Source organism: Enhydra lutris, unplaced genomic scaffold, assembly GCF_002288905.1.
Source record: "Enhydra lutris kenyoni isolate GAN:26980312 unplaced genomic scaffold, ASM228890v2 scaffoldscaffold48, whole genome shotgun sequence".
NCBI classification, from domain to species: domain Eukaryota; kingdom Metazoa; phylum Chordata; class Mammalia; order Carnivora; family Mustelidae; genus Enhydra; species Enhydra lutris.
The window spans coordinates 11813887-11828666 of record NW_019154132.1 but is presented as its reverse complement, the minus strand read 5'-3'; the positions used below and the strand labels follow the sequence as shown (position 1 = coordinate 11828666).

General features: G+C 47.5%; 1 protein-coding gene across 2 annotated transcripts in view; it reads right to left on the bottom strand.

Moving 5' to 3' along the window:
• LOC111156653 (human immunodeficiency virus type I enhancer binding protein 1) overlaps positions 1-14385 on the bottom strand; it is a 141012-nt gene extending 126627 nt beyond the window's left edge. The window contains exons 1-2 of one of the 2 annotated variants that reach the window (XM_022517672.1): positions 14350-14385; positions 7446-7589 (exon numbers count right to left, since the gene is read on the bottom strand). In XM_022517672.1, the coding sequence (XP_022373380.1) occupies positions 7446-7485 (40 nt within the window). In that variant the 5' untranslated portion in view covers positions 7486-7589; positions 14350-14385. Of the gene's footprint in view, positions 1-7445; positions 7590-10586; positions 10635-14349 lie in introns of those variants that run through there. The other variant, XM_022517673.1, reaches the window with a different exon arrangement.
• Between the last annotated feature and the right edge of the window lie 395 nt (positions 14386-14780).

The window sequence follows — 14780 nt, the reverse complement described above, 5'->3', positions numbered from 1 at the left end:
GGGTGTAAAGATTATTTAAATTTATTTTAAAAAGTCAAAATTAATGCAATGCTACCCCAAATAAAAATCCCAAAATAAAAGCCTAATAGTCAACAAGAACTTCCTTCTGAAGAATGACTTGAGTACTGAGAAGAAAGGACACTATTTGGTTACAAGGTTTTGCTGTGCAGTGTTTGGTGGCTGACAACATTACAAATATCAAGGGCTTTCTAAGAATACCTGAGCACTATTTGTAATTTTGGCACATTATTAATTTGCAAAAGAGTACTCTTAAAATGTTTTAAAATAATAAATATAGGAAAGAAAAAATAAGGCATTTGATTTATTCATAAAGTATTTTTTCAGATAACACAAGAACCAACTTTGTCCCAGACATGTTCAAATTATGGGGCATAGATTCTAAATGTGGTGCTTAAAATACATGTATGGATATAATAGGAGATTTTATATACATTATGTATTTTCCATTTCTATGATAAGATAAAATTACAGCTCATCAGAACATATTTTGTGCAAAGATGTTCTAAAATAAAATCATTACTCTGATTAATCGTATTATTACATTTTGTATTTGCTTTTAAATAGAAAAAAGCATTTGGTTAATGTTAATAAGCATTCCAAAAGCAGCAAATAAGCTCTCAATATGAGCTGAAAAATAATGATCTGAAAACAAATGGGAGGCTTGCTTTATGAAATCTACTCTCCTACTCTTATCCCAGTAACTGTCTTGTTTGTCCAGTTGGACAAACTGACAGCTGCTAATAACTTCAATACCTTTCTTACCTTTATCATCAAAAATGTTAACTATAACTTATTTACTATTTCCTTCCTAGCTGCAATCATCTACCAAAAAAATTGTTTCTAAGCCATGGGTTGTTTACCCTACAAGACTTCTGACTTCTCAAATCTTAAGGCTGTCTACATAGAACTGCTGACTTAACATTCAAACATGAAAAACAATGTGCATGAACAGCTGGAATTCCATCTAAAAATCATCAAAATTAGGGGCCCCCGGGTGGCTTAAGGTTAAGCATCTGCCTTTGGCTCAGGTAGTGAACCTGCAGTTTTCCAGGATCAAGCCCCAGGTCGGGCTCCCTGCTCAGCGGGGAGTCGGCTTCTCCTTCTCCCTCTGCCCCTCCCCTGCTCCTCTCTCGCTCACTCTCTCTCTCTCTCTCAAATAAAAGCTTAAAAAAATACACTAAAGTAAAAATTAAAAAAATAAAAATCATCAAAATTAAACTTAATCTACTTATAAGCCCAACAAGACCATCCCCACGGAACAAGAAAACGAGATTTTCTTCATGACAGGTGACTGATACAAGAAGTCACTGGAGTGGGTCCCCGCACTGCTAGCAAATTAAAAAATTCACGTTCATCAGATTACTCCTGAAAACCCACTGGATTTCCAAGGTCCCACACGAGACGGGGGCACAGGGGACGGAGAGCGGTGCCGTCTTAGAACATAAACACAAGTGTGGGCTACGGCGCCTCACCTCCATCCTAGGAGATCGTGACCATGGAAGGCTTCTAAAAGCAGTTCCATTACAATAGAACAGAAGACTTGAAGATCAGTTTCCCGAGAACTAGATTCAAAACATGAGGTAAAGTTTGAATCTGTGCAGAGGGATGGACCGAGGAGGCAGCACTCTGGGTGATAACTGTCCTTCCCAAACTCTTTCCTACAGCGATGGCTCTCTTCCACATCCCCAGCCCTGGACCGCCAAGACCGTAAGACGTATGGCTGACTCACACTGCGCACACTGGAGCAGCATCACACCACTGCTGGGTGGCCTCTGTTTGCAAAGCACATGCAACCCAAGAGTTCGGCACAAACCAGTTCTTTAGAGAAAGTGATGCTGAGTGTTTACCTGGTGTCAGGCATCGTGCTAAATGTTGCAGTGTTACCTCATCTTCACACACTCTCCCTGCTTTGCAGAGGAGGAACTGACACTTGCTGCTTGCCCAAGGCCACACAGCTAGCCGGTGATAACCTGAGGCCAGACACTTTACCCATTACGTTAATTAAATGTACCAAAGAGATAAACTTGAGGACTCCCAGGACAAAAACGAATGTAAAACAAAAGTTAATAAATAACAACTTGGTTCTGGCGATGAAAATTTCACATTATAACAGGTTTTTTTAATCAGAGGTCACCAAATATCACAAGAAGCATTTGCGCATCAAGGTTCAGAAGCGTATACACATTTGGAGAACACGAATCATCTTTAACTGTCTTGTTTGCTAAATAGCGAACACAAATACGCTTTTGTTGAACACGGATGGGTGACTAAAACAAGCTCTTCTGACATGGAAGTCATACCCGGCTAGGAAGATCTGCAGAACGATGACGACGCAGTATTAGAAGCACGTTAAGGAACCTGGAGACATAAGCAGTGGAGGTCCACCATGTACGCGGGGGGGCACAGCAGCAAGGGAGAAGGTAGGAGATGGGGAGGGGCTCAAAGATGAAGAGAAATCTGCTTTGGCAGAGACAACTCCTGCGCAGAATAAGAAAACAGAGTGGAAATGAGGAGGGGAAAGAAATACTTTCCAGAAAGAAGAACAAGCACAGAAATGCTGGGTCTAGATGCTGAGCTCTTGAAATGTCAGATTATTCATCAGATACACGGAGAACAAGAAGGCCCAATTGTGTCCGAGCCATACTCAGGACCTTGGACTTTACCTTCCAAGATGATGGGCATCCACAGACCCCACGTGTGGACCTCACCCTTTACTTCTCATGTTATAATAAAGCAGTGTGTTCAGAGCCAAACACACTCAACCAATAAAAATGAAAAACAGCCACTGAAATTCCCCAAATATGTTTTGCTAAAGGTTAAAAAAAATTCACCGTTTTGCAAAAGGTTAACACTTGGTATTTTCTACACTGACTTCCAATCTTGTACCTTAAATACATCAGTCTTTGAAACTCTTAAGCCCAAACTCAACTTAAAAAATGTTCTTTCTTCCCCAAAGTTTTGAAAACACATTCACAATGATGACCGGCATAAGAGAAAAACAGCCCTTTCTCTTAAGAAGACTGACATGGAACCCCAGCAAGTCCCTGTTTCCTGTATCAGGGTTACCTGAGTCCAAGCAAAGGCCAGGGAAGGTGGGGGAGATGGCTGATCAGAAACGAACGAACGCTGGTGAAGGGGGCCCTGCCTGGCTGGGACATTCATCAAGACCACATATGGGAGCCCCAGCCCCAGAGTTGGCCACAGAGTGGCCACGAGCCCCACTCCAGGGAACCTACCACAAGATAAAAAGCCTTCCTTCTGAACACGAAGTGTTTCCCTCATGTTCTTCAGAAATTCTCATTCACCCTCACAAAGGATGTCAGTCAGGAAGGGCTTCTGGGTAGCTCAGTCGGTTAAGCATCCGACTCTTGATTTCAGCTCAGGTCATGATCTCGGGGTCCTGGGATCAAGCCCGGCGTCCGGCTCTGTGCTCAACGTGGAGTCTGCTTGCCGCTCTCCCTCTGCTCCTCCCCCCACTCTCTAGCTCTCTCTAAAATAAATAAATAAAATCTTAAAAAAATAAAAAGAAAGGATAGGTCAGTGTTAAACTCTCCCCATCTGCTTCACGCAGACAAGCACCAGAGACAAAGGTTCTATCTGGCTAATAGGGCCAAGGGTAAAGACACTAGAATTCAACAAACCCCACTCTTACAATCTGTACAGATTCCCATCGTTCTAACTCTGTCTCAGTTTTGTCTCAAATCCATATCTTACCCTTAACATATCAGTTCTCATACTTTTCTACTAAAGAACCTGTAACAGCAGAGAACTGTAAATTCCACCTCCTACAGGAGCCTTGTGTACGGGCCTTGTTTAAACCCATACAAATCTTGTATATTCATATATGACTTGTATGATATTTTAATACATGAATACACACACGAGTGTATATGTATTTTTCCCCCAAATAAAACTTATATTCCAGAAAGTTAGAATAGGATTACCCTACAGCTTTGCATAGCCTTAGGACTACACCAACACCAGCTGAAGAATAGAATAAATCAAAGAAAAATTATATTTTAAGAGTTAAAACTGCCATGAAAACATAATGAACATATAATTTGAGTTTAAGTATATATCTTTTATTACTGACTTAATGACCAAACACAAGACAAGTATTTCACAGACTGTTTTTGACACCTAGAAAGAAGCAATGCACTTAAAGTAGTGCGAGCAACGTGCTCGCCAGAGCAAGGTGGGCTGTGACTGGCTTTCTGGTCTTCTGATTTCCTCTCTCCCCATTTCATAGCTAACTTATGTGGTAGGTCTTCTGTAAGTCAAAGCAGCGGGAGACAGGTAAGGCGAAACAAACATGGTATTTCAACGGTCCCAGTGAGACACAAACTAAATGCTAAACAATTCATTTTACTAGCTAATGTTTACTTACTTACTTTTTTTTTAACCAGCAAAATCAGTTTCTTCAGGAGTAACAGAGGAATTGCAATTCAGAACATATCTTCTTACTTTAACCCCCAACCTGTGCCCAGAGATACAGTCCTCAAATACATTTTTAGAAGAGAAGTGGAAATTCTAGAAGTGTTACACATTAGCACTTTCTTGCCTTTGTGCCTCTGTTTACTGGGGTTTCCTGGGCAGGAACAGCCTCGCCCTCATCCCTCTCTGCTGAGTAAGCTCACTGGCTCAGACTCGCAGCCTCACCTACAAAGAGCTGCCCAAGCCCCCAGTCCATTCGTACCCCACCCCCACCCCACCCCTGGACCTGGCCAGTCTGCAGGTCCCACTGAGGACGTGGCTTCTGCAGTTTGTCTTGTGCTAATCTACTCTGATCTACTCTTCAGTGTCTGAGTCATCACTCACTGCCTTAGTCAAGCAGCTCTGAAACTCCCAATGAGGGGCCAGAACAGAACTTCCTTCAAATTCTCTTAGAAAACTTTAAAAACATCTGAATTTCGGAAAAGAAGCCAGCTTTCCTATTCAAAGTTTCAGTTCTGCATACTAAATTTAGACTCAGATTTGGTGGACCCTCAGGACCTGATTTCTAATTGTCTCACCCCAGTCTCCTACCCCTTCCTCCCCCCGAACAGAACAGTGTAGGCTCCAGTAATGAAGAACTCCAACTGGCTTGGATTTCCCATGTCACTTCATAAGCTCCTACCCCAGAATGAAACACACTCACCCTGTCTTATCAGTTTTGTGCATAATTTCTCGGCCCTAAGAACCCACTTCAGATGGTACCTTTGCTTCTCTTCCCTTCCCACACTGCCCGGCACCAAACTGCCCCCCAACCACGATCAGGACATGTTATGAGGTCCCGCCTCTGAGGAAGGTCCATACCCCTGTTCCTCCCTTACAACACGGGCAAAGGCGCATGTGTACCCGCCTCCCCTCCTCAACCCCATGCTCTTTCATTGTCTAGGCTTGAGGATCATTTTATCCCTGCCTCCTAGAACAGTGCAACAGGAACAGTTCAACAACTAACCAGTGGGTTGTACATTAGGTACAGAAAGGAAGATAGTCTGTGGCCTAACATCTGCATTTCTCCGGATGGCCGTGTGATCTAGAATATTACAAAGTACAAGCACACCTTGTTTTATTGTGCCCTGTTTTGTTGCGTTCTACAGACGCTGTCTTTTACAAATTGGAGGAGTTTCTGGCAGCCCTGGGTTTAGCAGGTCCAACAGCACTTGCTCACTCCGTGTCTGTGTGTCACATTTTGGTAATTCTCGCAATCCTTCAAGCTTTTTCGTTATTGTTATATTTGCTACGATGACCTGTGATCAATGATTACAACTTGCTGAAAGCCCAGATGATGACTAGCATTTTTTCAGCAGGAAGTATTTTTTAATTCAAGTATGTACATTTTAAAAAACAATGCGATCGCACACTTCAGAGTCCACAGCAGAGTGCAAACATAACTTTTATATTAACTGAGAAACCCAAAAACTCATCTGATCCACTCTATCACGATATTTGGTTTTTGGCAGTGTTCAGGAATAGAACCCACTATACCTCCAAGGTACACCTGTATACATTTTAAATATGAAAAATGTTTACTATTTATCACCTAATAAACAATAATTTAAGATCCATCATGTACTCATCTCAACAAATATCTGGGCTCCTATTAGCCGCCAGGACCTGTGCTGGGCTAAGGTGACTACCAGCCCCAGGCTACCTTGGTGTACCCTCTTTAGACAGATGAATTAGAGAAGCTGGGCCCAGGACTCCAGATGTCAACCTCAGCTGGTACCTTGAGTGTGAAGGCTTTACCTCTAAGAGTAAACAAGAGAAAGTAACTACTTGTGGAAGCTCAAGTTCTAGTGAGAAAGACAGACAAATACATGGTCAGCTCCTAACATTGTCTGTAGGACTTGGAAAAATCAGACTTCAGCACACAAGACTTAACGTTCTCTATCTAAATCCTCACCTCATCAAACACTGGTGCTATCATCATCAATTTGAACTTGGTCCGAGGCAGCCACCTAGGCCAGCAGAGTGTTCCAGTACTCTTCCAGATAGGAAACACACCATTCCAGATTCAAGGAGGACACAAAATTGACCACGTTTTCAATGATCACCCCACAGTGACTGGCCAAACTTATTTCACAAAGGAACATCTCCCAATTAATCTGTTTGATCTCTATTTTTTTACCTTGCAGGTGCCTAAGAATTTTTTTCTATAATAGTAAATACATCATAAGCTATTTCACCCTGTTGGAGTTTATATTTGCTGTAACTGTTCCTTGTTTCGCACTCCTATACCCTTATCTACTAAAATGGAATATAAAAGATAATTGTTCTTCCCAGTTGATACAACACATTAGAATAACATACGTCTTTCAAAACAATTAACTAAATTAAGCTTACTCTCCTAAAATTAAAATCTCTCCACAGTGAAGGAGCAACACGCATTTTCCACCTTTGCATGAAATGTACATAGTATGCGTAATTTTGACTGATTGCTTCCTTTATGGAAAACAGGTCATGTTGCCCCTGAGTTCTGCAAATAATGGCCTGAGTTAATGTCAACCACAACTCTCTTCACTTCTTAATAATCTAATCTACACAGTCGTACAGAAATGAATCTCGAAAGTAGTATGGGGGAGGGGTTAAAAAAAATCATATTGGCAAAGAATATCCAGCTACTCATTTCAGATTCCTCCGGGCAAAAGCTGTCTCTGTTAAGAGAAAGTAAATCTCTCACTTTCACACTCACACTAATGGTTGGGAGGGCACTATAATTTTGTCAAATGCGATTCATTCATTCAACAAATATTTATGAAACATTTTCTGAGAGATGGGAATTGTGCAGAAGACTGGAAGTGAACAAAGGAAATGGAGGCCTCCAGGTGCTCACTGTGGACCAGGGTCAACATCCAGCAAGCTGCCATTCCTGTCACCCAAGGAGTACTTTACTGTAGGATTTCCTGTAAACCTTATTTCTGTTTCATGCAGATCCTTACCTCTTAGATTTCTGGGATGAATCTGTTTAGTTCGAGGCATCTTCTTTGATTCAGGGGCCCCTTTTTCTTCTTAGAAACTGTAGGAAGAGCAGGTCACAAAAAGGTAGCTCCATTAAACTCAACATCCATCAATTAATTCATGTGCTAAAAAAGGAAAAAAAATCACACTTTATTACCTTCAAAGGAAAAATACACTTCAAAAGTCATGGTTAGAGTCCAGCACTCACCCAAACCCAATGGAAGATAACACCTGCAAAAACTTACTTACTAACTTTTAATTAACCGTAGGATATCTCATTTTGCTACTCTCTGGGCTTTCTCACTAAGAAAACAAAAAAATCACTGTACTTTTATCAAAGAAGAGTGAAAAGATTCACTCCACGGTGTTTTACAGTGACATCACAGGATACAATTAAAGTATAGCATGAGACTATAAAAGGGCTATGTTCCATGTAATGTGGCTCCTGGTTCATCAAGCCCTTTGGAACAAGGACCATGTCTCATTCATCTTATTTTACTGAATTAATTCAGTTAATATATGTGGTTGCTATTGGAACTGCTCCCCAGTTTTTCTAGTATTTTCCTCTAGGCTTGTGCCAGGACTGTACTTTATGCTTCTCTGTGTTTAGCTACAATGTGTGACCAGTTCTGGCTAATGACCTATGAGTGGAGGAGGCATGCACCGTTTCCAGCCTATACCATTTGGTTAGCAAAGCAAAATCCTCCGGCGCTCTCTGTTCCCTCTGCAGTGGGACAGGCACTGTTCCAGACAGTGAGTGTTGCAACACAGAGCTGGGCTCTTGCTAACCTACCATGATCACCCAGCGTAAACAAGAACGAGACCTTTGTTGTTTTAAGTGGCTGACGGCTGGGAATTGCTTGTTACTTCAGCGTCACCTGGTCTGTCCTGACTTATACATCCTAAACACGATTACCAGAAATGCAATATGCCAAAACAATAGTAATTCAAAACCTGATCATCCCTCTTCCCAAATCAGCTACCTCTGTCTCCTCTTCCACAAGATCCTCACGGACCCTAGAGCTAAAACTTTAGTTCTGATTTCCTGGAATAAAGCTGATGATATTAAGGGGGAAATTATGTTTCATCACTAAGCAATGCTTTGTTTAAAACTTGTCATGCCCAGTAGTGTAGAAGAAACAAGAGAATACTTACTGAGCCCCTGCAGGGTGCCTCTGTACTTTCTACACATTACCTAGTTCGGTCTTAATAATAACTGGTTAGATAGCTATCATTTACCTACTTTACAGATAAGAAGATGAGTTGGGGAGAGGTTGACTAACCTGCCCATGGTCAGCATCTCTAAACAATGTGGCACACATGACTCAGTTAGTGTCAGTGCTCACTTCCTCAGCAGAGATAATAGGTATTCCATGAATTAGGGTCAAGAGGCTGTAGAGCCCAAGTCATGACTATATATTTTGGCGTCAAGCTGTACTGGGTACAAAGCCAGGCTCTATCCCCTTACTGTGTGGCCTTGTTAAGGTACTTAACCTCTCTGAAGATCAGATTTCCCAACTGTGAAACTAGGAAATATTATCCACCTCACAGGGCTGTTGTAAGGTCTAAACTAAACAATGTGGATGTCCACTGCCTGGCACACAAAACTACTCAAATATTAATTCTCCTTAAGAAAGCCTATATGGGAAAGGCTAGATCTGATATCCCTGTATAAGGTTTTAGAAATTTATGATTTCATTACAGCAAAGAAGAAACAGAAGAAAAGAAGGTTACAATTAGTACTTCAGTATTTTATCCCTAATAAGGCTATGTGTGGGCACTGCACAAAATTATTTGCAATTTTTTTAACTGCACAAAGAATAAGAAATACGATGTCCAAATACTATATACTTTATCTAGCACCATGCTAAGTGATCTATCTATAAGACATGCTTCCTCAACTCCCTGCATTAAAGACATCCACCCTCCGATTTACGAAGCTTGATTCAATAGAGAATTCAGAAACATTAGGGTCAAATAAATTGTATGACTTAACTACATTCCTTGTTAAACTTAAAGCTTTTAAATGGTCACGATATTTGGAAGTTTTTAAAGCGTGAACTCCGAATGTAATATAATCACGTGATCCCGTATCGAGAGCATAAATATAAAATATGCAAATTCCCAATCAGTAACAGCTCCCTGCTACCCCGCTCCCTGCCTACCCACTGTCCCTAGCTGTCCATCCCATGTTTAAATCCTTGTGGGGGTAAGTGAGTACATGCAAAGACAGCGGCACTAGAGCGACTAGGACGAGTAATAAACCGTTCCTTTACAGGAAAGAAATAAATACTACATGGAGCAAAAACATGACACGATCAAAAAGCGTAAAGACAGTTGCAAGGAGAAAAAAACATGAATGAATGTGGAGGGCGGAGCCTGGGAAAACCCCTCTGCAACGCTGCACTGAACAAAGCGCTTCGCATGCCAGGAGGAGGGGGAATGGAAGTGCCAGCTCAGGAAGGAGCCCGGAGTGGATGCGGAGAGCATGAGGAGGAGGAGGAGGAGGAGGACGGGATGAGGCGAGCGCGGCAGCCCTGAGACTCCTCCTAGCCGCCGGCTCCGCCACCGCCCCCTCCCCTCTCCAGCAGCAACTCCTTCCCCAGCTCGACCCCAAGGCGAGCCCGAGCCGACCCGCGCCCAAACCCACCGCCCGCTTCCCAACTGCTGCAGGCGCGTACTCCCAACCCGGAAAGAAACTACCCAGGTGGCTGGGAGTAAACTGGCACTTAGAGCAAAGAACGAAAGGAAAAGAAAGCCACAAAGCCGGGAGGTTGGGAAGCCGAGGCCTGGTCTCCCTCACCCCCACCCTCTTGCAAAATGCGTCTGCGGCTGGAACGCGGGTGGGGGGCTGGGTCCCTCCGTACCTGCTCGCCTCGCAAGACCGCAGCTCGGGCCGCTCGCGCGCGGCGAGGGCGCCCAGAAGTGGCAAGTGTCTCCCGCACGCAGCCATCCCCTCTGCAAGGTCGGCGGTTGCACACACACGCACGCACACACACACACACACGCGCCCGCACGCCCCCCGCCCGCGGAGGGGGAACTGGTCCTGCCCCCCTCCCCGGTACCCTCCCCCCTGCCGCCCTCCCAGCTGCAGCGCCCCCGCAGCGGAGCCCGCGCCGAACCTGCTGCCAGGACGCCCGGCGGAGCCGCTGCCGCTGCAGCCGGCCCAGGAGCTGCGCTGCTGATGGCGGCGGCCGCAGCTCGGAATCTCCGCGACCCCCGCGCGGTGGCGGCGGCGGCGGCGGCGGCGGCGCCCGGGATCCCTCCTTCACTTGACAACCCCAAACACAAACATAGCCTCCTCCCGCTGCTGCTCCCGGCCCCCGGGCTCCGTCCCCCTCCCCGCCGCCGCCGCCGCCCGCCCCAGCAGCAGCCACACTAGAGGCCGGCGACTGGCACTCACACCACCCAGCGCTGAAATATTAAACAGGGGAGCCGGCCGGGGGGCGGGGGGGAAGCGCGGGGCGCGCGGGCGGGGGCCGCAGGCGCCGGGCGGGGGAGGCGGCCGCTCGCCGGCGCCCCCGGCCGCGGCATGACCGCCGCCGCCGGGGAGGGGGCGGCGGGGGGCCGGGCGGCGAGGCGGGGCGAGCGGCCCCCGGGGCCGTGGGGCCCGGGGCGCGGAGGGCGGGCGCGGGCTTTACCTCTCCCCGGGGCAGAGTAGGGCACGTTTAGCGTCTTTAGGGGCGACGGGAGGAGCGCGGGCCGAGCGGCGCGGGGGAGGGAGGGCGAAGGTCCGAGGCTTTCCCGCGGGTGGGCGGGGCGGCAGGGGATCCCCGGGGGCGGGAGGCGGGGAGGCCGCTAGCTGCGCCGCGCGGGCGGGGGAGGGGGCGTCCCCCAGCGGGGGCTCGGCGGGGGAGGGGCGAGGGGGGTTCACTGCCGCCGGCTCGGAGGCCCAAGTGGACAGGCGCGGCCGGCACCGCGACTCAGGATGGGGGACGGGTTGGGTGCCCCGGTCAGGGCTCGCGTGGAGCCCGGAGCCCCGGGTCTCCCCCGCGGGGCGGACCCCGGGCCGCACCTCCCCCTCCGCTGCCCGCCCCGCGGTTCCGCCCCGCCCGGTCGCCGCAGGGACGGGAGTGGGGGGCGGGAGGAGGCGGTGGCGCGGCCCCGGGGGGTGGGGGGGCGGGGTTAGGGACGCGAGGGGCGGGAGCCCGGGGTCGCGCCGGCTCGGGGACTGGCGCCCGGAGGGGGCGGAGGGGCGGGCCCACCCGGTCACGCGGCCCGGGGAAGGCCTGGCCGGGTCGCGCAGTTGGGGGCGGTTGGTCCGGGAAGAGGGGCGGGGACCGGCGGGGCGGTAGTTTCTCTTTACCGTCTCTTTACTTTCTAAAGCAGGATGTGGGCCGGGCTGGTGACGTCATGGGGTCTCCCAGTCCCGCCCTCCGCCCGGGCCGAATGGGGGAGGGGAAAGGAGAAGGGAGGGCGGGGGGGGGGGGACCCCAAGGGGGTTTCCTCAGCAACGCGTTGAGGGAAGGGGAAAGTCATTGTGAAACTTGAAACTCATTAACTTTAAAAAACAACTTAAAAAAACCTGGGAGGGGGGCGGGGTGTTGGTTTGGAGGGTGGAAGGGGACATATTATTAACCCTGAACTGAAACCACTTCTTGGTGGCGGATGTTCTATTAAAAGATTGAGGGAAGCCAAGGTTATTCCAGAGGCCGCTCCAAAGCCCGCTGGTGGTTCCTAGAGCCGGGGCTGCCAGCGCGTTAACCCTTGCCTGTCCGCCTGACAGCTTGGGGCAGGGAGGGGAGGGGTCTTTGGGGTCGGAAATGGAGGTGCGGGGCTGGGCAGCGGACCTGGCTCCTAGGACGCCGAGGAGAAGAGAAAGGGGGAAGAGGGAGTAATTATCATAAACCAGAGTTTGACCCTTGCTGCTAGAAAGCAGTAGAGGAAGCAAGGAGTGGTAATCTATGGAAATAAATCAGGAGGGGCTGGACTAGGGTAACGAAGGTTTTGGGGTTAGAACTACTAAAGAATGTTAGAAATCGGGGGCTCAGAAATTCACACATGTACACCTAAAGAAGCAGGCAAAAGTGACTGGTTTAAGGAGCCACGTTGAACTTGGGAGGAATAAAGCAAAACAAAAAATTTGATGCAGAAGAATTTCTCAGATTAAACCAAACTGCTTTCCCCTTTTAAGGAATAAAAATGCTAAACGACCGTACACCCACTACGCGGGCCATCTGTGCAAACTTGAATTGTTTTGTTCCCTGGGGCTTCCATAAAGACATCTAGGCTTTTCCTGCTACGGTTGACCCTGAAAATTACCCTGAGAAAATCCTACCTCTAGCTCACTGAGCTAAGAAAAGCTTAATGCACCAAAATGGGAATGATTAAAAATGTAATACTCAATAAAGGAGAGCTTGTAACCAAAAGAAAAGAAAAGGAAAAGGGGTGGGGGGAATATACCTATTAAAAACTAACTTTGGTCATAAGAGCAAAGATCACCCAAGAACTGCCTAAATTTGAAATGATGTTTATCATATACTTTACTTTCAACCTGTCAATGAAATAATGCAATCTTTAAATTTTCAATGTGATGTAATCATCTGGCTTTTGTAAAAGTAAATGTTATCTAATGGATTGCAGTCACAAAAAGTATGCAACGTAACTTCCCAACTGGGCTTTTGAAAAAAAGATAAACACTCATTTAAATGTTCAAGTATATCTAATCTGTCAGAGGATAAAGATTAAGGTAGTTTGATAATGATTAAGTCTGCCTGGTGTCACTTGCTAAATCAAAATGCTAACTGAATGAATATATCTTTACCCCAGTGGTTGGTGAACAGAGCAAATGCACACTGTGAACACAATGTTTATATGGGATTCGGCATTGTTGTGAGCTTTCTAACAGATTAAGCATGCAATTTGTAGTTATGATAGATAATTTTGCCATTTCAGCTTGTTAAAGGAGTTTTTTCCTTAAGTAGACGACTTACAACTTAACTTTCTTGAGTGGCAAGTCAATATTAAACTTTCATTTGAAATATATGCAGTACGGAACAATTTCCTATTTCCTAGTTTCGAATTTCCTAAACGCAATTTCTTTTCCTTAATTCTGCCTGCAGATCTAACTTCCTATTTATGAGAACGCAAGGAAATCCAGCTAAAAGGTAAAGTAGCTAGTTTCGATTTGTTTTGTGGCAAATTAAATACAGTTTCTCAAATGCTATCGGAATGTGGGGGAAGATATATATATTTTTTTAACCAGAAGATAAACATGAATGGTGAACAGCAGTTTGAACTGTCAAAAATTCTGTTAACAATGGGGGAGGTGACCATACTGGGGGGGGGGGGGGGGAGAAGGGGGTTCCCAGGGCCCTTTTTCGCTCTAGCTGCATCCCTACCGCCCTCTGAACGCTTTGGAGCCCCCCTCGGGGCGCGGCGTTCAAGTGAGGGCAGTGTCATGGCAGGACTCTGTACACATTTTCGTTGCTCAGAAGTTTTGGGAAAACACTAGTCCACCCTGGGGCTTCGTGGCGGGGCCCGGCCGTCCCGCCGCGACCACCGGGCTCCGCGCCACCAGCGCCGTCCGCGTGTCCCTAGCCCCGGTTCCCACGCGGCCGCCCGGCCCGACCCCGCTCGGGCTCCCCCCTGGCGCGGCCCCGCGGCCCCGGCCCTCCGCCCTACGCGCGGCCAGGCAGCGCCGCCGCCACGCGGAGATCCCGGAGGTTCCTCCCCGCCGGCCGCCGGGTCACGCCGCCGCCCGTCCCTCCCCTCCGCCCTCCGCCCTCCGCGCGCGCCGGGCTTTCCCGGCCATCGGCCGAATCCCCTCCTCCTCGGGGCGACCTCGGCGACAAAACCTTCCCCAGCTCGCTCTGCCAACTCTGTCCCCACGCCCAGGCTGCCGCCGAGCCAGACGCCAGACAAAAGAACCGAGAGAAAACTTACCCGAACTGCAACGCAAAAGTCTGATCCAAAGCTTCCTGGGTTTAACTTTTAATTTTAAAAACAACAAAAGTAGAAACCAAAAGCCTCCTAGGTTGGAAGTGGGCGTGAGAGGAAATGCTAGGGGGAGGCGCTTCATTCCCTCCGCTGCTCTTGCCCCCCCCCCCTTTTCTGGCCCCTGCCTGGGGCTTTGATGTTATCTGGTGCTCCGCCTCTGTTGGTTTATACCGTGGGCTCTGGGCCGAGAATGATATACAGATATTTGGCACTTTACGTGCTGGTTTGAAGAGAGGGAAGCAGGTGGTCACGGTTAAGGATTTCCACTTCTTACCCCCCAACCCCCCGCAGTGAGAAAGAACCATTTGCCCCGGGGCTGTCCTTTGTTACCTGGACCGAAATGAACAATCCACCAATCCAGAAATCCTGGAGAGCTG